This window comes from Macrobrachium nipponense, chromosome 7, assembly GCF_015104395.2.
Source record: "Macrobrachium nipponense isolate FS-2020 chromosome 7, ASM1510439v2, whole genome shotgun sequence".
NCBI lineage: Eukaryota > Metazoa > Arthropoda > Malacostraca > Decapoda > Palaemonidae > Macrobrachium > Macrobrachium nipponense.
In genome coordinates this window covers 20,165,308-20,188,905 of record NC_061109.1, presented here as the reverse complement: position 1 = coordinate 20,188,905, position 23,598 = coordinate 20,165,308, and the positions used below count along the sequence as shown (strand labels likewise).

Here is a 23,598-nt window from a genome sequence, read left to right as displayed (position 1 = left end):
GAAATACAAAGTACAAGAGAGGGGACTAAATTACACAATAAAAGATGTAAAACAGAGGCTTAAAGCCAAAGCACACAAGATCCAACGGTACATGAACAGGAATGAGGGATACCAACAGAACAAACTATTCGGAACCAACCAGAAAAGACTATACAGCCAACTAAGAGGGGAAGACAACCACCAAGAAATTCCTGAAGCCAAACCCAGTAAGAGACTGGGAAAACATCTGGAGCAATCCGGTATCACACCACAAACATGCAATATGGCTCCAGGAAGTCAAGGCTGAAGAAACAGAGAGAATAAAACAAAGATTCGCTGACATCACGACACACACAGTCAGACACCAACTAAAGAAAATGCCCAACTGGAAAGCCGCAGGTCCCGATGAAGTCCATGGATACTGGCTCAAAAACTTCAAGGCCCTACACCCAAGAATAGCAGAACAACTCCAGCATTGTATCACAAATCACCATGCGCCCAAATGGATGACCACAGGAAGAACATCCTTAGTCCAGAAAGACAAGAGTAAGGGAAATATAGCCAGTAACTACAGGCCTATCACCTGCCTACCAATAATGTGGAAGTTACTAACAGGTATCATCAGCGAAAGGCTATGCAACTACCTAGAGGATACAAACACCATCCCCCCCACCAACAGAAAGGCTGCAGAAGGAAGTGTAGGGGCACAAAAGACCAGCTCCTGATAGACAAAATAGTAATGAAAAACAGTGAGAGAAGGAAAACCAACCTAAGCATGGCATGGATAGAATATAAGAAAGCGTTCGACAGGGTACCACACATATGGCTAATAGAATGCCTGAAAATATATGGGGCAGAGGAAAACACCATCAGCGTCCTCAGAAATACAATGCGCAACTGGAATACAATACTTACAAGCTCTGGAATAAAACTAGCAGAGGTTAATATCAGGAGAGGGATCTTCCAAGGCGACTCACTGTCCTCACTACTCTTCGTAGTAGCCATGATTCACAAGACAAAAGTACTGTAGAAGATGGATGCTGGGTACCAACTCAAGAAAAGAGGCAACAGAATTAACAATCTGATGTTCATGGATGACATCAAGCTGTATGGTAAGAGCATCAAGGAAATAGATACCCTAGTCCAGACTGTAAGGATTGTATCTGGGGACATCAGGATGGAGTTTGGAATAGAAAAATGTGCCTTGGTCAACATACAAAAGGGCAAAGTAACAAGGACTGAAGGGATAAAGCTACCAGATGGGAACAACATCAAACACATAGATGAGACGGGATACAAATACCTGGGAAATTTGGAAGGAGGGGATATAAAACACCAAGAGATGAAGGACACGATCAGGAAAGAATATATGCAGAGACTCAAGGCGATACTCAAGTCAAAACTCAATGCCAAAAATGTGATAAAAGCCATAAACATATGGGCAGTGCCAGTAATCAGATACAGCACAGGAATAGTGGAATGGACGAAAGCAGAACTACGCAGCATAGACCAGAAAACCAGAAAACGTGACAATACACAAAGCACTACACCCAAGAGCAAATACAGACAGACTATACATAACATGAAAGGAAGGAGGGAGGGGACTACTAAGCATAGAGGACTGCGTCAACATCGAGAACAGAGCACTGGGGCAATATATGAAGACCAGTGAAGACGAGTGGCTCAAGAGTGCATAGGAAGAAGGACTGATAAGTAGACAAAGACCCAGAAATATACAGAGACAGGAGAAAGACAAGCAGAACAGAGGAATGGCATAACAAACCAATGCACGGACAATACATGAGATAGACTAAAGAACTAGACAGTGATGACACGTGGCAATGGCTACTGAGGGGAGAGCTCGATAAGGAAACTGAAGGAATGATAACAGCAGCACAAGATCAGGCCCTAAGAACCAAATATGTCCAAAGAACGATAGATGGAAATAACATCTCTCCCATATGTAGGAAGTGCAATACGAAAAATGAAACCATAAACCACATAGCAAGCGAATGTCCAGCACTTGCACAGAACCAGTACAAAAAGAGGCATGATTCAGTAGCAAAAGCCCTCCACTGGAGCCTGTGCAAGAAACACCAGCTACCTTGCAGTAATAAATGGTACGAACACCAACCTGAAGGAGTGATAGAAAACAATCAGGCAAAGATCCTCTGGGACTATGGTATCAGAACAGATAGGGTGATACATGCAAATAGACCAGATGTGACGTTGATTGACAAAATCAAAAAGAAAGTATCACTCATTGATGTCGCAATACCATGGGACACCGAGTTGAAAAGAAAGAAAGGGAAAAAATGGATAAGTATCAAGACCTGAAAACAGAAATAAGAAGGATATGGGATATGCCAGTGGAAATTGTACCCGTAATCATAGGAAGACTAGGCACAATCCCAAGATCCCTGAAAAGGAATCTGGAAAAAATAGAGACTGAAGTAGCTCAAGGACTCATGCAGAAAAGTGATATTAGAAACAGTGCACATAATAAGAAAAGTGATGGATTCCTAAGGAGGCAGGATGCAACCCGGAACCCCACACTATAAATACCACCCAGTCGAATGAGAGGACTGTGACAGAAAAAAAAAAAAAAAAAAAAAAAAAAAAAAAAAAAAAAATAATAATAATAATAATAATAATAATAATAATAACAATAATAATAATAATAATATAACTGTAATTTCAAATTAAAATTCTTGCCTTTGTTTTTCTGAGTAGCCATTTCCCTACCTTCTCTCAACTCCAGAGACACTCGGAGCTCAGGAAGCTGTCAAATATCTCAAGTAATGTGACAGGAGAAGGGTGCGGTGCCTTATGCAGTGGTACCTCAGGATATGAAATTAATCAGTTTCGAGGCAGCCTTCGTAACCTGAGCTTTTGGTATCTTGAACCGCATTTTACATGTAAATTGCCTAATTTGTTCCAAGCCCTACAAAAACACCCCAGTAAATTTTATAATAAAGCTAAATTGACCAATAAAGAATGAAATACAACAATTTGGACCATTCAATACATAACATAACCATTATTGTAGTACGTACCTGTAAATAAAGTGTATTAGTGTACATGGTATAAGAAATACTTTACGTACATGTACATACATATGTAATAAAATGTGGAACCTAACCTTACCTTTCGAGAGAGGCGATCTCCGAAAGTGACGACAGAGGTGGAGGACAAATGGCAGAAAACATGAACACTTAACTTTATGAAATACATTAAAAAATGGCAGAAAACATTGACACTTAATTATCTCCATCTTCCTCTCCATAGAAAGCATCCTCTTCTGCCTGTGAACTTCAGCAACATTCTAGGGACCAATGGCTAATAACGTAAGTAATTAAGTTCACACACAACACAATAAAGTAACTTACAGTGCAACAAAACTGAAATCAATAACACGAATTTACGTTAACAAACAAAATACGTATATGTGAAGGAACGACTTCCAGTGTTTACGATAACGCTGCCGCAAAAAATGGTCAAGGAACGCCTTTACATTGAGACATGATTCTGACCAATAGAAGAGCAGGATCTTATGGCGGTGACTAGCATCAGGAACCAATGGGAGAGCGGGAGGATGGTGGCGAGTCTACTCAGTTGGCGGCGCGCAAGTTTTAAAATTGTTATCAGTGGTCCGGGCGAATCTCAGGACTTAACAGCAACAACCTTGCGTAACCTGAACTACTTTCGTATATAGAGCCAAAATAATCTTTGAACTTGCTTTCGTAACTTGAATTTTTCGTAAGCTGGGACTTCGTATGTTGAGGTACCACTGTAATGGTCAACAATTTTAATGGTTTTTATGCTCTCTCTCTCTTACTGAGATGAGATCACTTTTATGGTACATTTGTAATAAGTTTATTATTAATATTGTCCAATAATAATACTATATGTATAATAATAATAATATAACTGTAATTACAAAATTCATATGTGAGTCTTTTAAATACAATAATCTTTCCATTTCACTCTTGGAAATATAGTAAGGACAATCTCTCTCTCTCTCTCTCTCCACAAGATAAGTATGTCATACTGGTAACTCTCTCTCTCTCTCTCTCTCTCTCTCTCTCTCTCTCTCTCTCTCTCTCTCTCTCTCTCTTACTGAGATGAGATAATTTTTATGGTACATTTGTAATAAGTTTATTATTAATATTTTCCAATAATAATACTATATGTATAATAATAATACTATAACTGTAATTACAAAATTCATATGTGAGTCTTTCAATACAATAATCTTTCCATTTCACTCTTGGAAATGCTGTAAGGACAATCTCTCTCTCTCTCTCTCTCTCTCTCTCTCTCTCTCTCTCTCTCTCTCTCTCTCTCTCTCTCTCTCTCTCTCTCTCCATAAGATACATATGTCATACTGGTAACTCACTCTCTCTCTCTCTCGGCTACAAGTGTTAGAAGTATGTATGTGCATATATACCTTTAGGGTACTAATGTTTATGATTACTTTGAAATTATATTAATACAATCTCTAAGATTACTACAGTAATATGATGATAATTTAAGGTAAATTTTTTGTAGGATGTTACATAAGGTATACATTTGGTCTCTCTCTCTCTCTCTCTCTCTCTCTCTCTCTCTCTCTCTCTCTCTCTCTCTCTCTCTCTCTCTCTCTCTCTCTCTCTCTCTCAGCAAATGAATTGACAGACAGGCAAACAGATACTTGTTCAGCCCTCTCTTTCTCTCTTCTCTAGAAAAGAAGTGTTGTCTATAGATGTTCATTTCAATCTTTTGATATCGAAAGGAGTTATTTTCTCTCTCTCTCTCTCTCTTTTCCTCTCTCGTCTCTCCTCTCATCTCTCTCTCCTCTCTCTCCTCGTCTCTTCTCGTCGCCTCCTCTCCCTCTCTCTATCTCTCTCTCTCTCTCTCTCATCTCTCTCTCTCTCTCTCTCTCTCTCTCTCTGTTATTGGTTGTTTATATATTTCTAATGGTAAAATGTTTCAGATGACTTTGAAATTATATTAATATTACCAATTCAATGGTACATTTGGTATTTGAACTTTCAAGATAGGCAGATATAAGCATTTTTAAAGGGGAGTTCTAACTATTTGTGGGGGGCGTCTGGTACACATCCCCCGCGAATGCGGGGAGAACACTGTACTACTTACCTTCCATGGATCTAACTTTGTGCGCTCCTTTTCTGCTTCCACCTTGAGCTTGACTTGGTTGTCATGAGTAAATTCGCCTTCACCAAGACGGCACCTCCACGACTCACAAGCACGACCAAAGAATTCATTGTTGAGGCCAGTTGCTGATACTCTGAAAGTAAAATAACCATATTAGGACACCAACATAAATTTAACTATTAAATGTTTTGTCAACTTTCCTATTGTTATTTTACATTCCAAAATACATTGGAATATACATTGGAATATAATACTTAGGCCAAAGGCAAAGCACTGGGACCTATGAGGTCATTCAGCATCATAGGTCATTCAACACTGAGAACAATGTTGAAACAATTATTAGGAGAGGGTGGAAAGTAAGATGGAAGAAAGGGAACAGGAACATGAACAGACTTGTAGGAAAAGGAATGAAAGGGGTTGCAGCTAGGGGCTGAATGGACACGGCAAAGAACCTCAAGTAATGCCTACAGTGCACCATTTGAGATGAATCGACTGTATATTACCATACAACAGAGATTTCAAGATACAGTCAAAACACACTGATGGGCACTAAACACTAATTCCACTTATTGAAATTTTATTAATAAAATAATATTCAAGTTAATACAGCAAATTCTTTGAGAAAATACTTGTTAACTTTAAAACATATTTTCATGACTAAACGTTTTTTTGTGATAAAACTACATATCAAAATATGTATTTTTATCATATTAATTACATACAGTAATGAAAATATGAAAATACAGTAATTAATTAGTGAATATTTCACCATAAAAATACCACGAATAGGTGAAGCCATTATTCTGGAAACGTGAATAGGCAGGAATTGACTATACTTTAAAATTGAATAAAGTTTCTAGGCTTCACCTCTGGAGACTTCACTATGGAAGTGCATCATTTGGAAGCTTCGGCACAGAATTTCACCTACAAGTAATTGTCAAACATATGTTATTGAGAACTATTCCAATTAACTATCAATTTACTGTTGTAGTAAACTAAACACTGCATTAATATATTTACATTTCTATGATGATAAAATTTTCTATTTTCAGGTGATAACATCTATTTGGTCTTGGATCACAAGTAAGTACAGTGGAACCTCGACATACGAAAGTCCCAACTTACAAAAAATCCAAGTTACAAAAACAAAGAAAGATTTTTTGCTTCTGCATTCGAAAAATAATTCAGGTTACGAAAGGGTGTTACTGTAAAGTCCCAAGATTCGCCCAGACCACCAAGAACAATTTTAAAACTCGCGCGCCTCTAACTGTAGACTCGCCACCATCCTCTCACTCTCCCATTGGTTCCTGATACAAGTCACCGCCGTAAGATCCTGTTCTCCTATTGGTCAGCATCTATCCCATCATGCCTCTACGTAAAGGCGTTCTTCAGCCACTTCGTCGCACCAGCATTATCGTACGCACCCGGAATTTGTTTGTTCACACATACGATTTTGTCTGTTAACGTAAATTCGTGTTAGTGATTTCGCTTTCTACTTTATCGTGTTGTGTGACAACTTAATTAACTTAATTATAGTCATGGGTCCCAAGAAAGTTGCTGAAGTTCACGGAAAGAAGAGGATGCTTTCTCTGGAGACAAAGATGGAGATCATTAAAAAGTATGAAGCTGGCATGCGATTGAGTGTGATTGCTAAGGAATATGGCCAAAATCCGTTGACAATAGGCACCATCCTTAAGCAGAAGGAAGCCATCAAAGCAGCTACACCTTCCAAGAGCGTGAATATTTTGTCCAACAAGAGGAGCCACGTGCATGATGAGATGGAGAGGCTGCTTCTTGTATGGATAAAAGACAAAGAAATCACTGGCGATACGATAACCGAGAAGGCAATCTGCCACAAGGCCAGCGCTATTTTCGGGGATCTGATTGCCCAGGCCAAAGACGGCGGAGGAGAAGGGACATCGACGCCAACCCCAGACTTCAAGGCTTCTCGTAGGTGGTTTGATAAATTCCGTAAACGGACTGGCATCCATTCGGTGGTGTGGAATGGGGAAGTTGCCAGCTCGAACACGAAAGCGGCCGAAGCGTTATTAAGACGTTCAATGAGATGACGATCAACGAAGGCTACAGTTCTCAGCAAGTCTTCAACTGTGATGAGACTGGCCTTTTTTGGAAAAAATGCCTCGTCGGACGTACATCACGGAGGAAGAGAAGAAGCTACCTGTGCATAAGCCTATGAAAGACAGGCTTACGCTCGAACTATGTTCCAACGCCAGTAGGGATTGTAAAGTCAAGCCCCTACTTGTCTATCATTCGGAGACTCCTCGAGCCTTCAAGGCCCACAAAGTGCTAAAGGAGAAGCTTCCAGTGATGTGGAGGGCTAATGCGAAAGCCTGGGTAACAAGACTTTTGTTCACTGAGTGGGTAAATCTGCGTTTCGGCCCGACAGTGAAGAAATTCTGGAAAGAGAAGTGCCTCCCTCTGAAATGTCTGCTGTTGTTGGACAATGCCCATGCTCACCCTCCTGGCCTCGAGGAAGATATCCTAGCGGAGTATTCTTTTATCAAGGTTCTTTGTCTTCCGCCTAAAACCACCCCTCTCCTCCAGCCCATGGACCAGCAAGTGATATCGAACTTCAAGAAGCTGTATACGAAACATCTTTTCAGGAGATGTTTCGACATCATCGATACCACAAACCTCGCCTTGCGTCAATTTTGGAAGGAGCATTTCGATATCGTGATATGCATCCGACTCATCAATCAAGCTTGGCAGGAGGTTTCAAGGCAAACCTTGAATTTTTTAGTGGAGGAAACTCTGGCCTGATGACGTATCTGGCTGAAACTTCGAGGGATTTGACGTGGGCGAAGCTGATGCAGATTCAGAAACAGTTGACAATACTGAAACTGTTTTCCAACCAGATCTTGACGAGATCGTTGCTCTCAGCAAGTCCATGGGGCTGGTTGTGGACGAGGACGACATCAATGACCTTCTCGAGGAGCACCAAGAGGAGTTTACGACGGATGACCTGAAGGAGTTGGAGGGCATGCAACATAGCGTCGTTCAAGAAGAGTTCTATAGCAGTGGCGAGGAGGAGGACGAGGACCCTATGACAACGGCAGAAATTAAGGATGCTCTAGCTGCTTTTTATAAGGTGCAATCATTTGTAGAAAAGACACCCCGAAAAGGATTACGTACACAGGTCGTATTCTTGCGCAGTTCGATGGCGTTCACCAGAGTCGTTTCAGTAACATTGTGAAGGCAGAAGCAATCTTCCTTGGATAGTTATGTTTTAAAGAGGCCTTTAGAAGTAGTAAGCAAACAGGAAGATCCAAGTGATATGAAAAAACCAAAAGTTGAAAGTGGTGACGTAAAAGTAAAAAAAAATTTAAAATAAAAAAAATAAAAAGATAAAAATTTAATTGTAAGTTTTTTGTAAAGATGAGTGTTAATGTTTTCTGCCATTTGTTAATGTATTTCATTAAGTATAGTATTAATGTTTTCTGCCATTTTTTAATGATTCATAAATTTAAGTGTTCATGTTTTCTGCCATTTGTCCTCCTCCTCCTCTGTCGCCACTTTCGGAGATCGCCTCACTCGAAAGGTAAGGTTCCACATTTTACTACATATGTACATACAGTATTTCTTGTACCATGTACACTAATACACTTTATTTACGGGTACATAGAGTATATGTAGTTTATGTTAGGTATTGAATGGTCCAAATTGATGTATTTCATGGTTTATTGGTCAATTTGGCTTTATTATAAAATTTACTGGGGTGTTTTTGTAGGGCTTGGAACGAATTAGGCAATTTACATGTAAAATGTGGTTCAAGATACAAAAAAATCAGGTTACGAAGGCCGCTTCAGAAAGGATTAATTTCTTATCCTGAGGCACCACTGTACTGTGATGAAATACAAAAACAATTACATTATATTGCAATTGATGATCCCTTCTGCAGGCTCTTGGATCCGCTGTTGTTTATGCTGTTAATATTAATATAATTTCCCCCTTAACTGTATGAAGAACATAGTCTGCTGAGAAGGTGTGGGGTGGTAAAGGGGAACACAACAAAGGATTCACACCACCAACAAGTAGTACTAAACCCTGGTTCTTGTCCTTATAGTTCCACTATGAAACAACTGTTAGAAGGTGGAAAGCAGGGTTGGTGACTTTTTTATAAAAATAAATAAATAAATAAATAAAAATAAAGAAATAAAATAAATAAAATAAAAAATCTGTGATTTATTTGATATTTTTATTTCTTTGATTTTTTATTTATTTGGTTTTTTTATTTGTTAGATATTTTTTCAATCCTTTTTTTCCTCAAAATGTATTTTATGACAATTACTATTGATATCACAATTTTTGGAAGTAAATTGTATTTTTCCTAACTATACAAACATGAGGTCCTTTACATAAGGAATTACTTTTGGCGTAGCTGGAATTACGGCCGTTGAATCTTGAACAAGGTGGTTAGGCAGTAACTACCTTGCATGTAAACACTCCACTTTGCCTTTCGGCCCAGGTACAGATTGAGGGGTGGCATAAGGTGGGCATATATGTAAAAGACCCCAGGTTTGTATAGTTAGGAAAAATACAATTTACTTCCAAAAATGATATTGCTATTGTACAATGAAGTTTCATACATACTTAACTGGCAGATATATACTTAGCTATAGACTCCGTCGTCCCCGACAGAAATTCAAATTTCGCGGCACACACTACAGGTAGGTCAGGTGATCCCGCCGCCTGCCGCTGGGTGGCAGGAATAGGAACTATTACCATCTTGAGCCAGATTTTCTCTTCCACCTGTCTCCTGAGGGGAGGCTGGGTGGGCAATACAATCGTATATATCTGCCAGGTAAGTATGTATGAAACTTTATTGTTCAATAACAATATCATTTTCATACATTCAACTTCCCTGTCAGATATATACTTAGCTGATTGGCACCTTTGGCGGAGGGCAAGAGACAGCTAATTACTGACCTGATAGGTAAACAACATATGTTGTAGGTAACACAAGTTAAATAACAATACCCTAGTTCCTACCTGTTTTAGGCGGAAGATTTCATAGCTCATGCTTAGAAGTCTGCTTCGCCTCAAAAGCTTCAGCGAGGGTGTGCCCTATGGCTGAGAACTCTTGAAAGGACTGTCAATGGGGTCGTTAATTCCACTTACTCAACAGAACATGATGCAATTGTCACTTGGATGTCCTTATTCACTTACATGACAATAAGACCTATGCCTATCCTGGCATATAAAGGAGTAAAACACTGATCCCGATCACCCGATCCTAACTGTGGATTAGTATATATGATTGAAAGGCGTTATCCCCAAACACCTTTCAAACAACCTAAAAACTCAACACCAACTAATTTTAAAATCACACTATGTAAAATATAAGGAAAAAAATTAATTTTAAGGATGTCTTCTCTCCTTTCCCCAGCACTGTATCCGCTGATACATACGGCCCTAGAGAGAAGCATCTCTCGTATGTTACCCTCACATCTTTCAAGTAATGTGAGGCGAATACTGAGTTACATCTCCAATACGTGGCCGCTAAGATGTTCTTCATTGACATGTTCTTGTTGAACGGACAATGATGTAGCGACTGCACATCTTCGTGTGCTTTTTACCCTTAAGGTCTTATATGCCTCACTATCACAACTCATGTGGGCTTCCGTTATAATGTTCTAACAAAAATGCTAAGGCATTTTTTGACATCGCTCTTTTAGGGTCTTTAACCGCACACCATAAACTTTGATTGCAACCCTGCAACTGCTTCTCCTTCTGCAGGTAAAACTTCAAAGTTCTCACAGGGCATAATGTTCTTTCCATTTCATTCCCAACTAATTGAGAAAGCCCTTTTACTTCGAAAGTCCTAGGCCAAGGTCTCGAGGGGTTTTCATTTTTAGCTAAAAATAAAGGCTTAAAGGACAATACAGCCGAATCCTTCTCCTTCTTACCCACTCTCGAGTCAAGCGCTTGCAGCTCACTCACTCTTTTTGCAGTAGCGAGAGCTATTAAGAAAATACATTTTCTAGTTAAGTCCCGGAAAGTAGCTTTATCGGGAGGTTCGAATCTCTCAGACATAAGATATTTGAGAACCACATCCAGATTCCAACTAGGGGTAAGAGAAGTTCTTAATTTTGTAGTTTCGAATGATCTAATTAAGTCATGCAGATCTTTGTCATTCTCTATGTTCAGGCCCCTATTCCTGAACACAGCTGACAACATGCTCCTATAACCTTTAATGGTTGACACTGCCAGATGAGATTCTTCTCGTAAAAACGAAAGAAAATCAGCAATTTCGGTCATAGAGGTATCGGAGGAGGACAGCTTCTTCGCCTTACACCATCTACGGAAAACTTCCCACTTCGATTGGTATATCCGCATGGTTGAGGACCTTCTTGCTCCAGCAATTGCTTTTGCCGCTTTGCGAGAAAAGCCTCTCGCTCTGACCAATCTTTCGATAGTCGAAAGGCATCAGGGCGAGAGCATGGATATTCTTGTGGTACCTCTCGAAGTGGGATTGTTTGAGCAGATCTGTCCTTTCGGGAAGAGATCTGGGGAAGTCCACTATCCATTCCTGTACCTCTGTGACTAATTCTCTTGCAGGCCAATAAGGAGCGATCAATGTCATCCTCATTCCTTCCGAGGACACAAACTTTCTCATTACTTCCCCCAGCATCTTGAATGGGGGAAACACATAAGCATCTATGCCCTTCCAATCCATGAGCATGGCATCTATGTACAGGGCTCTGGGATCGTCCCCCAACGAACAAAAGTTCTCCATCCTTCTGGAGAGGAATGTTGCAAATAGGTCTACTTGAGGCTTCCTGCCAAAGAGACCATAGTTGCTGGCAGACTTGCGAATGAAGGGTCCATTCTGTTGGAAGGACCTGATTCTTTCTGCTTAATCTGTCCGCTCTTATGTTTCTTCCTCCTTGAACGAACCTCGTCAGGAGTCGTATCCCTCTTTCTTCTGTCCAGATCAACAGATCCCTTGCTAGTTGGTAAAGGGAGAAAGAGTGTGTCCCCCTTGTTTTTTTTATATATGCCAGAGCCGTGGTGTTGTCCGAGTTGACTTGGACCACCACGCCTCTGACCTCGTTCTCGAAAAATTGCAGTGCCAAGTGTACTGCCTAAGAGTTCCTTTTCCCGTTTGCATTTATGTGCCAGGGCCTTCTGTTCTTCTGTCCAGATGCCTGACACCTCCTTCGTCCCTAGTGATGCTCCCCACCCCGTGTCCAAAGCGTCTGAGAACAACACTAGGTGAGGGTTCTGAAGAGACAAGGACACTCCTTCGTTCCTTCTCAGAGGTTCTAACCACCATCGTAAGTGGTTTTTGATACTCTCTCCTATGGGAAAGGTATCCAAAAGATCTCCCTTTCTTCTGTTCCAACTCCTTCTTAGATGGAACTGCAAGGGTCTCATATTCAGCCTCCCTAGAGAGATGAACTGCTCCAGCGACGAAAGGGTGCCCAGAAGACTGAGCCATTCCCTCGCTGAGCTTCGTTCCTTCTCTAGGAAGACCGAGATTTTTTCCAACCCTTTCGAAATTCTTTCCTGGGATGGATATGCTCGAAAACCCCGAGAATCCATCCGAATCCCCAGATAGACGATAGTCTGACTGGGGATCGTGTGAGATTTCTCGAGGTTTACGAGCAATCCGAGAGATCTGATCAATTGAAGAGTTATCTCTAAGTCCTCCAAACACTTTTGTTTCGTCTGTGCTCTTATAAGCCAGTCGTCTAAGTAAAGAGATATCCTCACCCCCTTCAGATGTAGCCATCTTGCTATGTTCCTCATCAACGCCGTAAACACCTGAGGAGCCGTCGAGAGGCCGAAACACAAAGCCCTGAACTGATAAATCCTTCCCTGCACCATGAACCGAAGATATTTCTTCGACGAATGATGCAGGGGGACGTGAAAGTAAGCATCTTGTAGGTCGAGGGAGACCATCCAATCTCCTGGACGGAGAGCAGAGAGAACCGAATTGGATGTCTCCATGGAGAACTTCGTCTTCTCCACGAAGCGGTTCAACGCACTCACGTCCAGGACCGGCCTCCACCCCCACGAGGCTTTTGGCACCAAAAATAGGCGATTGTAAAAACCCCGGGAGTGTGGATCCTGTACTATCTCGATGGCCTCCTCCAACATTTGCTGAACCAACCCAAGAAGGGCCTCTCTCTTTACAGGGTCTTTGTATCTCGCTGACAGCTCCCTCGGTGTCGTCGTCAATGGAGGTCTGTTCTTGAAGGGGATGAGGTATCCTTTCCTGAGAACTTGTAGGGACCAAGAATCTGCTTTCCTTGAAGTCCATGCTTCTGAGAATCTCAGAAGCCTGGCCCCTACTGGTGTTTGGAGGACTGGAACCTCATTTAGCGTTCTTCCTCGGAACTCTGATGGAAGATCTTCCTCTTTTCTCTCCTCCTCTCTTCCTTGGGGCTTGGCTAAAAGTTCTACCTCAAAAGGGCTGTTGGGCAGGTCTTGGCTCCCTCTTCGAGACAGAAGCAGCTGGTCTAGGCTTCTTAGCAGAATGTACCAGCAAATCCTGTGTTCCCTTCTCAGTAAGCATATGGGAAATGTCCTTTACTAACTGAGAAGGAAACAACTGTTTAGACAGAGGGGCGTATAAAAGAGAAGCCCTCTGTACTGGAGAGACTGCTTTGGTATGAAATGAACCAAAGACAGACCTCTTCTTCAATACCCCTGTCCCAAACAGGGATGCCACTTCAGCCGATCCATCCTGCACTGCCTTATCCATGCATGCCAGAACACTATGCAAGACTTCTGGTTCCAAAAACTGAGGGTCTTGCGTCTTCTTGGCCAAAGCCCCAAGGGACCAATCTAGGAAGTTAAAAACTTCCAAGACATAGAATATTCCCTTGAGGAGATGGTCCATTTCTGACATTGTCCAACTTGTTTTGGCCGATGGAAGTGCATGTCTCCTTGCCGAATCCACCAAGGTCGAGAAGTCTGCTTCAGCAGATGAGTGAAGAGAAAGTCCCGTAGATTCTCCTGTGCTATACCAAATCCCTCTCCTCCCTGATAGCCTGGAAGGGGGACAGGTAAACACAGTCTTTCCCACCTCCTCCTTGGTTTTAAGCCAATTTCCGACTGACTGCAAAGCCCTCTTCATTGATATGGTTGGTTGCATCTTCAAGAAAGAGGAAGACTTTGCAGCCTTCGTACTCGAAAATAAAGACCGAGGAGAAGGAGGGGCAGCAGGACTCAGGGACTCTCCAAATTCTTTTAACAAGAGGGCTGTTAATGTCTTATAGTCTGTAAGACCTGCCCCCTTATTTTCTTCAGAGTCCGAGACATCTTCCAATTCTGGTTGAGTTCTATTCGGAGATGAGTGTGCGACCGGAGGACTCCTCTCTCGGGAATGTAAAGGGCTTGTAGCAACACCGACTGCAACCTGACAAGGGCTACGGCCGCCTGTGCAGCACCCTGAGTCTCTGCCAGGAGAAGGCCGATGTTGTTCTTTTACACTAAGGCCCTCCTGACAAGGACGACGGTCGCCTGTGCGACACCTTTCGTCCTTACCAGGAGAAGTCCTTAAATGTCTTTCCCTTTTTCCATGATCAATTCCTTCCCGACAGGGGCTACGGTCGCCTGTGCGACACCTAGAGACCCTGTCAGGGGAAAATTGATCTTGAGAAAAATCCCACAGAGGAGCCTCCAAGTCCACTTCAAATTCTGATAACTCGTCCGAATCATATTCTGGATCGTATAAATCCTTGCGCCTGCCTGTCATATGATGGATGTCAGGCGCTCGATATTTGGTAACAGGCTTAGGCTCTTCAGGCGCTTTATGCCTGGCTTCAGGCGCCTCAGGCGCTTTGTTTCTTATTTCAGGCGCTCTAGGCGCTTTGCGTCTTGTTTCAGGCGCCTCAGGCTCTCCAGGCGCTTTACGTCTCCTTTCAGACGCTCCAGGCTCTCCAGGAGTTTTACGTCTCCTTTCAGCCACCCCAGGCTCCCCAGGCGCCTTATTTCCGTTATTTGAGGAGCTTTACGCCTCATTTCAGGCGCTCCAGGCGCTTTGCGCCTCGCCCCAGAAGTTTCAGGAGCTTCAGCCGCTTTGCGCCTCACTTCAGGCGCTCCAGGCGCTTTGCGCCTCATTTCAGGAGTTTGTCTGATTTCGGGAGTTTCAAATTTACGCCTTGATTCAGACGCCTCAGGCGCTTTCCTTCTAGTAGGATATCCAGGTAGATATCTATATGTATCTTCTCGCCTTGACGAGGCGCCTGACAGTAGCCTGACGTCTGGCTGGCGCCAGGCTCCTGGCAGGCGCCTCGTCCGAGCTCTCAGAGAGTTCCAAAGGACGGGATCTTTTAATCGGAAGAAATCTATCCTTCCTTCAAGGAGGATCCGACTTATGAACTCCTACTAGCGAAGATATCTGTTTTTGCATATTCTCCAAAATCTTCGTAGCTACGTCCTTCTTTTCAATCTCCGACGATGGAGAAGGAGCTTCTGAATAAACCTCCTTCCTTCTCTTTTCCGGAGGATATTCTTCCGGAAATTCTTCAGGGCTTGAATAAAATGACGGAGACTCCCAAGATCTCTTCGAAGGTCTCGACAATCTATCTGAACTCCATCCTTTTTTAGATGAGGAATCAGACGAAGAAAAACACTGTTTAAGGACGTCTTTCCAACGACTATCCTTGGCAGCCTGGGACGTAACTACAGGATCTGCCGAGGGGACGCCTGACCGGTGGGGATTATCTGAAACCTCCCTTCGGCTTTCGACATTTCTTCTCCTCTGGGCTTGGGAGCTTGAAAGAGGTCTAGGCCTGGGAGCGAGACAGAGCCGATCAGACGCACCCTCCACTTCACTGGGAAACACTTTCTGCACTACTTCCAATTCCTTAAGCTTTCGCTCCATTTGCATAACAAAGCTTTCAGACTCGCAATTTCAGATGTTGAGCTTGCCGAATCAGATAATTGGGAAGGTAAAGCTGTATGGGAGGAAACAATTGGGTTAGCAATAGGCAATAGTCCGCTAACTGGCTCGTTAGAGACCGACCTACTCACACTTTTGGAAGAGGCTTTTCTAGCCCTATCTCTTTCCAACTTTCTTAAGTAGGAATCAAGCATCTTCCATTCCTCCTCATTCAAATCCTTGCATTCATCACATGTATTCAATTGCGAGCATACATTCCCTCTACAATTTTTACAAGTAGTGTGAGGATCCACCGAAGCTTTCGGTAGTCTCACATAACAACTCTCATTCACACACACTCTGAACGAAATCGAAGCGTCAGACATTATGAGAAATTCCAACACCAAAATCCAAAAACAGTCCACAATAGCGTATGCCAAACCAAAGATCCAATACGTCACCAAATAGCAATCCAAAAGATCAACGGCGTAATGAAATTCGAAAATCAAGTCAGGAGGAACTAGCAAACGATGTTACTAGTACCAGCAACAGAGAAAATCTGGCTCAAAACGGTAATAGTTCCTATTCCTGCCACCCAGCGGCAGGCAGCGGGATCACCTGACCTACCTGTAGTGTGTGCCGCGAAATTTGAATTTCTGTCGGGGACGACGGAGTCTATAGCTAAGCATATATCTGACAGGGAAGTTGAATGTATGAAAATTGTGATTTGTTTCTATACGATATACAAATGCTCGGTCCTTTACATAAGGAAGACACTGATTGGTGGGAGGAATCTGAGTGAGCCTCTAGAACTGACTGGAGTTCTGCGCACCTAAGCTACTCCTCCTGGTCGTAAGAGCGAGGAGGAGTGCCCTACTGCCTCTGACAACTTGATCAAGTATAAGAGCTGCATGATCAAGTCAGACTTCTGGGCCTTTTCGAAATGAGTGAAGAATCGTGACTCATCCGAAAAAGGGCTGTGAAGAATACTGGTGTCGGAGACATTAATGCAAAGTTCTGGGAAGTTGCATTACTGTCAGTCTCTGATAAGAAACATAAAAAGGATGCTTATGTATAAGCTTACCGCATCAATCGTCCGACCAGCCAGTGTGAGTTTGAGTCCTATCCTCAACCTGAAGGTAGGGGAGCGGGAGGACTAGGTGTGGAAGGGGGAGGGAGCCAGTCACTTTCGCATCCTTCTTACCTCCACAACTGCACACCATAGATGAGATGCAACTTGTCCTCTTGAAGGAGCTGGGTAAGCAAACACATCTTGCAAGCATCCACCACTGGTCCAGGGAAATGAGGTTCCAAGGACCTGTGGGCAGTCCTGAAGGGAAAGAAAGATATGGTTGTAATGACCTATCCATCTTCCTGTCCGACACATTCTTCGGAGTGATGGCCTGTACCCATCCACTGGTCTATCCCACTGCAGCGAAGTCTCTCACGGTCTCGTCGTCTCCGCAGTGGATAAAGACACCGACACTCCATGGCGGGTGTCAATACTTATGGGTACCGAAACACGCCAGTAGGTCAAAGTAATGACTGATCTGGATCAACCGATACAAAGTCCACAGCGTAGCTCGTGACGGTCTCGGACGCTTCAACAGCTGCCGACTGACTGCATTCGGTTGTGTGAGGGCAGGAGCACCGATCCTTCCCCGGGGTCATTGTGCTGACGAATCAGCGCGATGACCTCTGCAAACAACCTCTGGATCTCAGGAGTGACTGTGTCCTGGGGAGAAGGACCGTCAAGCCCATCCAGAGAGAACGCCTCCCGAGATCCTCCTCCCTCCACAGAGGGAACCACAACAGACCCCTCTTGGCATACGATCTGGTCGGTCCCAAGACCGTGCCAGGTTCGTAGGCCCTCGTGGTGGGACCACGAGAAGAGCACTCCTCGCAGTCGCTCCTAATCGCCTCGCTCCTCCCGGTGTAGCCCGAGGAGGTTGAAGGGATAGGAGAGGAAGACCTGATGCTCCCCCGCCCCCCAGCCCACAGACAGAACCGGTGTGCTGGGGGGCTGCAAACGATCGCCAACCCGCGGTGACGATCGAGCTGCAGGCCTAGTCGGACGGTCTCCCTGGGGAGGACCGCTGGACCGAGAGCAGTAGCGATGGTCTCGGGCATCAGGAGAGCTGCTACCAGTCAGCCTATCCATCCGGCCCCGGCTGGAGCGACGGTCAGGAGACCGGCAGAATCCAATGTCGCGGTGGGAGCGTGGCCCGTCCTCACGGCGCGACACAGTACCTGGACCAGCCAAGGCTGGTCCTGGTGACCGGGGGACCTCTTCCTTGCCTCGGCCCACGTAAGGTCTGGGGACCGGCAGATCGCCACGAGAGCAATCGCCGGTCTGGCGGGAGTCGCCTGAGCGACTGCCACCAGTCTTCCGCTCTGTGCCTGGGTCCTGGCGGCGAGCAGGCTTGGCTGCCTGGACCCTGGCTGCATGGTCACCCGTGGGCGACCATACACTCAGTACCTCTCGCGAACGAGAGGCCGAGACAGTTCCTGGTGCCGAGGCAGAACCTCTGGTGCCAGGAGAAGAGGTACCGGTGTTAGCCGGTACCCCTTCGGTCCCCTTCTTCTTCTTCCTTGCGGAAGGAGAGACGGGCCCCGCTCCCAAAGGAACAGGAGGACCAGCGGAAGCCCCCACTTTCCCACCGGAGTGGGACAGACCCTTATAGGTCTCTGAGCGAGATTTCTGGGGGAGAGAGAGAGAGAGAGAGAGAGAGAGAGAGAGAGAGATGAGAGAGAGAGAGAGAGAGACTACATTCTTCTTCCTCTGCTGTGGGGCCTTGGAAGTCAAAGGGGAAGAGGCGGCTGCAGACAACGACAAAGAAGACGACGACACCTTCCTCTTCCTCTTCTTCATCAGCTTCCTCAGGACCACCATCAGGTTCTCCATCCAGGACGAAGCTGGGGCACTTGCTGAAGCAACAGGGCCCAGCTGCACCTGTCCGGAGAGACCTGCGGTGGGGGCAGCAACACCATGGGCTGGAGCGACAACGGCAGGAACTGGTATGGGAGCAGAAGCAACAGGAACTGGCGGCAGTACAGGAGCTAGCGGCATCACAGGCACTGGGGGCAGGTCGAGCGGGGAACTCTTGGGACACCGAAAGTCAGGGGCTGGGGCAAGGGCAGCAAAACCAGGCGGCGGGGTGATCTCCCTCCTAGGCAAACACGGCAGCGGAGCCTGGACTGCGGCTGTCGGTGTAACCATGGCCACGTGCTGAGTGTATACCCGGTGAGGAGGAGCAGCATACCCCGGCGTCGACACGGTTGTTGTCATCAATGTCTCAGGTCCATGGGTGACCGGCCTGGATCCACGCGCAGCCAGGTGGTACAGCAGCCCCTGAATACTCGAATACTCGGTGTGGCCGGGAGCCCAAGCAAGTACCAGACCTGCTCGAGATCGCCACCTGCAGCATGCATACCTGAGGAAGGAAAGGTCGGGTTAATAGGGGGGGGAGAAAGTTCCCACCCCAAGCGAACAGAAGAAGACCCAGAGTACAACTGAATGTCGGGATGCCGCGCCCCCTCCTCTACAATTGACTGATCAAGTGAAGAGGTGGACCACGACGCACCCCTCGAAGGGGAAGGAGCCATGCGCGGGAGCTGAGATGGAGGAAGGAAAGAGGAAGACGTGTCCGTAACCAGAGGAGTCGCTGGAGAACCCTCTGACGACTCCTTGGCTGGCTTACACGCCTTCTTCCTCCCCTTGTATCTCTCCCACTGCTCCCCAGACCACGATACACAAATATTACAGGTCTCGGTGCGAGAGCATTCACGCCCTCGGCACCGAGTACACAAAAAATGCGGGTCTACCTTGAAAAGACCTAAAGGCCCCACACCTATGGCCCTCCACACCAGGGCACAATCTGCGGCTGACTGGGGGGCGGGGGGTCTCTCTGGCTCGTGGCCTTCCATTTCACCACGAATAATGAGATACACGAAGAAAAAACCAAGTACTTACAAGCTTTCACTCGCAAAAGCACTAAAGGGTTAGAGACAAAAAGGTTGTGAACTTCGTAGAGAAGTAAGCAAAGCATACGACACAGCGGGCAGAGCAGCGAAGAGCATGTCTTGTTCCGATGGCGGCCAAAAGCAAAGTGGCGCTTCACCTCCCAGTCGGGCGGGACACCCGACTATCGGACAAGCAGTTAACTACCGAACCACCTTGTTCGAAATCTTACGACCGGTTCCAGCTTAGCGCTGATTACATTCCGTATGTTAAAGGACTGAGGGTTTGTATAAGGTGTCGGAACAAATTAAACTTGTGAGATCCAGGGACTATTGGCATCTATACTAGGTCACAGGGCATGTAGTACCCAGAATGCCCTCGGCGTCCCATGACCAGCCAGTTACTCTTCAAATCCAGTTTAGACTGCTAAAAGGGTGGTTAGAGGTGGGCCTTTATCTGTTAAGACCTCAGGTTTGTTAGTTATGAAAAATGCAAATTGGTTAAAAATTTGTCATTTGTTCACATAAGGAACAAACCTTCGGTCTTAACATTAGGATAGACTTACTTATTGGTGGGAAGTAAGTCTCTATAACTGACTGGGAGTTGGCCACCTTTATCCATTTCCGAATAGTAGGTGTATTCTAAGACAATGGACTATTAACCCTTGAACCAAAGATATATGAGAATCTATTGGTTTCCATCTCTGGGTGCTCGTACGATGTCATGGTTTATTACATTACGGAAGATGGAGAACTCTCCATGCTCTTAAACCACTCCTGTCTCTTGTATCTGGATCTATTATCACCCCTCTCTTACCCTATTACCGAGAGGAATGTGTTGCTACTGAAAAGTATACTATAATCTAGATTATCTTTACAGTATGGCTGACCACCTCACCTGCATCTAGTCCGTTCCAGCTCATGATGGTACTCTCCTTCATACTGCCCGTAGGTAAAGGAGTAGAAAGAAAGAAGTTAAGAAGAAAGCCCAGTCATCTCATTCATTCTACTTTCATACCTTCATCTTAGAATAGACACAAACTGGCCTGCCAGGGGTACTGGATGAGCTATACCACTTGCTGGGCCGCCACCACTGGACCCAAGGAAAGAGTGTCCCAAGGATCTATGGGCAACATCTTTTAAATAAAAAGAAGTGAAAGTTGTTTGGCATTGCCAAATACCAGCTTTCAAAATTCTCTCCACAGACATATTCTTCTTGAATACCAAAGAAGCGCTCAAGCCCCTGATGTCATGAGCTCTAGCCCTCTCTCGGCTATTTGACCGTCTTCTGTCATGTATGCATTCCTGAACGTTTCTCTCAGCCAAAAAGATATTGTATTCCTGGACACTTCCTTTTTGTTCCCTCCTGTACTTACGAACAGCCTCCGGCACCCCGGCCTGAGATGCCTTGTCCTTCTTAAGTACTCCCTTAGTACCCTGACGAGACATACAAGCATTTCTTCTTTGTCATTGTCTACGAATTCTGCCAGAGAAGGTATGGAAAAGGAGTCGAATCTGCCGTCAATTATTGATGGGTTTTGAGTTTTGACTACGAATTCTGGAACAAACTCGAATACCATTGACTTCCAACCTCTCGAATGCTTTACCACATATGACAGACCATGCAGTTCCCCCACCCTTTTGGTTGAGGCTAGGGCCAATAAGAAGACTGTCTTCAGGGTCAGGCTCCTATCTGTGGACTGTCTTAATGGTTCGTAGGGGGGTTTTGTAAGACTACTCAGTACCATGGTCAAATCCCAATCTGGGGCTTTTAGTTCCTTCGGCAAACAGGACTGCTCAAAACTCTTCATTAACATAGCCATCTCCCATGAAGACGAAATGTCCACACCTTCCATGCGTAAGACCGAGGCTAGAGCAGCCCTGTACCCCTTTACAGCAGATATAGACATATGCCTTTCTGTCCTGAGATATATATACAGACATATGCCTTTCTGTCCTGAGATATATAAAAAAAATCTGCTAATTGTTGAATAGTGGTTTCGAGTGGAGACAAGTTCCCTCTACGACACCAATCACAGTATGCTGACCATTTTCCTTGGTAGACCGCTGCAGATGACTTTCTGATATTTCCTGCCATCTGTGTTGCTACTTTCTGAGAAAAACATCTCACTTGCAGGAGATACTTGAGTCTCCATCCGTGAAGTGATAGGGACTTCTCCGACTGGTGGTACCTCTCCACGGGCGGCTGACAAAGTAGGTTGTTCCACGGAGGTAACTCTCTCAGCACGTCTAGTAGGAGTTCCAACAGGTCTGGAAACCATTCTGCCTTCGGCCATAAAGGCGCCACCAGAGTCATTTTGAGGTTCTGAGACCGCATTACCTTGTTCAGAACCTGACGGATTAGACAAAATGGAGGAAATGCGTAAACATCCAGATTGTCCCATGGGTGTTGTAGCGCATCTTCTGCTACTGCCTCTACGTCTGGGACTACTGAACAATACACTTCCAACTTTTTGTTGTACCTGGTTGAGAATAGGTCTATGATCGGCCTTTCCCACAATATGAGCATTCTGTCCACTACCTGTTGATGCAAGGACCACTCCGTTCTCAGGATCTGATCCCTTCGGCTCAACTTGTCGGCCACTATGTTTCTTTTTCCTGGAATATATCTGGCCCTGATGTCTACAAGTTCTCTACAGCCCACTGATGAAGTTGAACTGTCATCATGTGCAACTGCCAAGATACGAGGCCTCCTTGCTTGTTTACATAAGCTACTACTATGGTGTTGTCTGACATCAATACCACTGATTGCCCCTTAACCCTCTCCAGGAATTCCTGAAGTGCTAAAAAGCCTGCTTTTAACTCCAACACGTTTATATGGAGTTCTCTGTCCTCACCACTCCATTTTGCTGAAATCATCAGCTCCTCCATGTGGGCTCCCCAACCTTCGCGTGACGCATCTGAGAACAGCAAGAGGTCCGGGGAGGGTTGCTGAAGAGGAACCCCCACTGTCAGATTGTTGTCCTGCACCCACCACACTAGGTCTTTCCTCACCTCTGTCAACAAGGGAATTTGCTTGTATGGGTAATCTGCTGTTGGCGACCAAAACTCCTTCATCCTCCATTGCAGAGATCGAAGGTGTAAACTCCCTTGTGGTACCAGCTTCTCCAAGGAAGTTAAATTTCCAATACTACCTGCCACGGTCTTGCTGGCTGTGTTTGTTTTCCCAGAAAGGCATTCACCACTTGTTTGCATTTCTCTACCCTCTGGTCTGCTGGGAACACTTTGGCTTTTACTGTGTCTATAATCATACCCAGATACACCAGTCGTTGACTTGGATCCAACTTCGACTTCTGATTTATCACAATACCTAAGCTGTGACAAAACTGCAGAAGGGTCACCCTGTCCCAAGTTATTTTTCTCTGGACTTTGCTATCACCAGCCAGTCCAGTCGTCTAGGTATTTTATCAGCCTGATCCCCTGAGCATGCGCTCATGTCGACACGAGAGGGAATACTCTTGTAAAAACTTGAGGAGACATTGTCAACCCGAAGTCCTTGACCCTGACTGCTTGTAGAACCGTCTTTGGGGTCTCCATCCTGAATCTGGTTTTTCTTATAAAAAGATTCAATGTTGACAGATCTATTACTGTCCCCCAATCCCCCTTGGCTTTGGGGACAAGGAAAA

At 44.8% G+C, this 23,598-nt stretch overlaps 1 protein-coding gene across 5 annotated transcripts in view; it reads right to left on the bottom strand.

Annotated features, from left to right (window-relative positions):
* Positions 1 to 23,598, bottom strand: part of LOC135217051 (polycomb protein Asx-like) — a 100,540-nt gene that overhangs the window by 52,819 nt on the left and 24,123 nt on the right. For all 5 annotated transcript variants that reach the window (XM_064252673.1, XM_064252677.1, XM_064252675.1 and 2 more), the window contains one exon: positions 5,119 to 5,269. In XM_064252673.1, the coding sequence (XP_064108743.1) occupies positions 5,119 to 5,269 (151 nt within the window). The remainder of the gene's footprint in view (positions 1 to 5,118; positions 5,270 to 23,598) is intronic.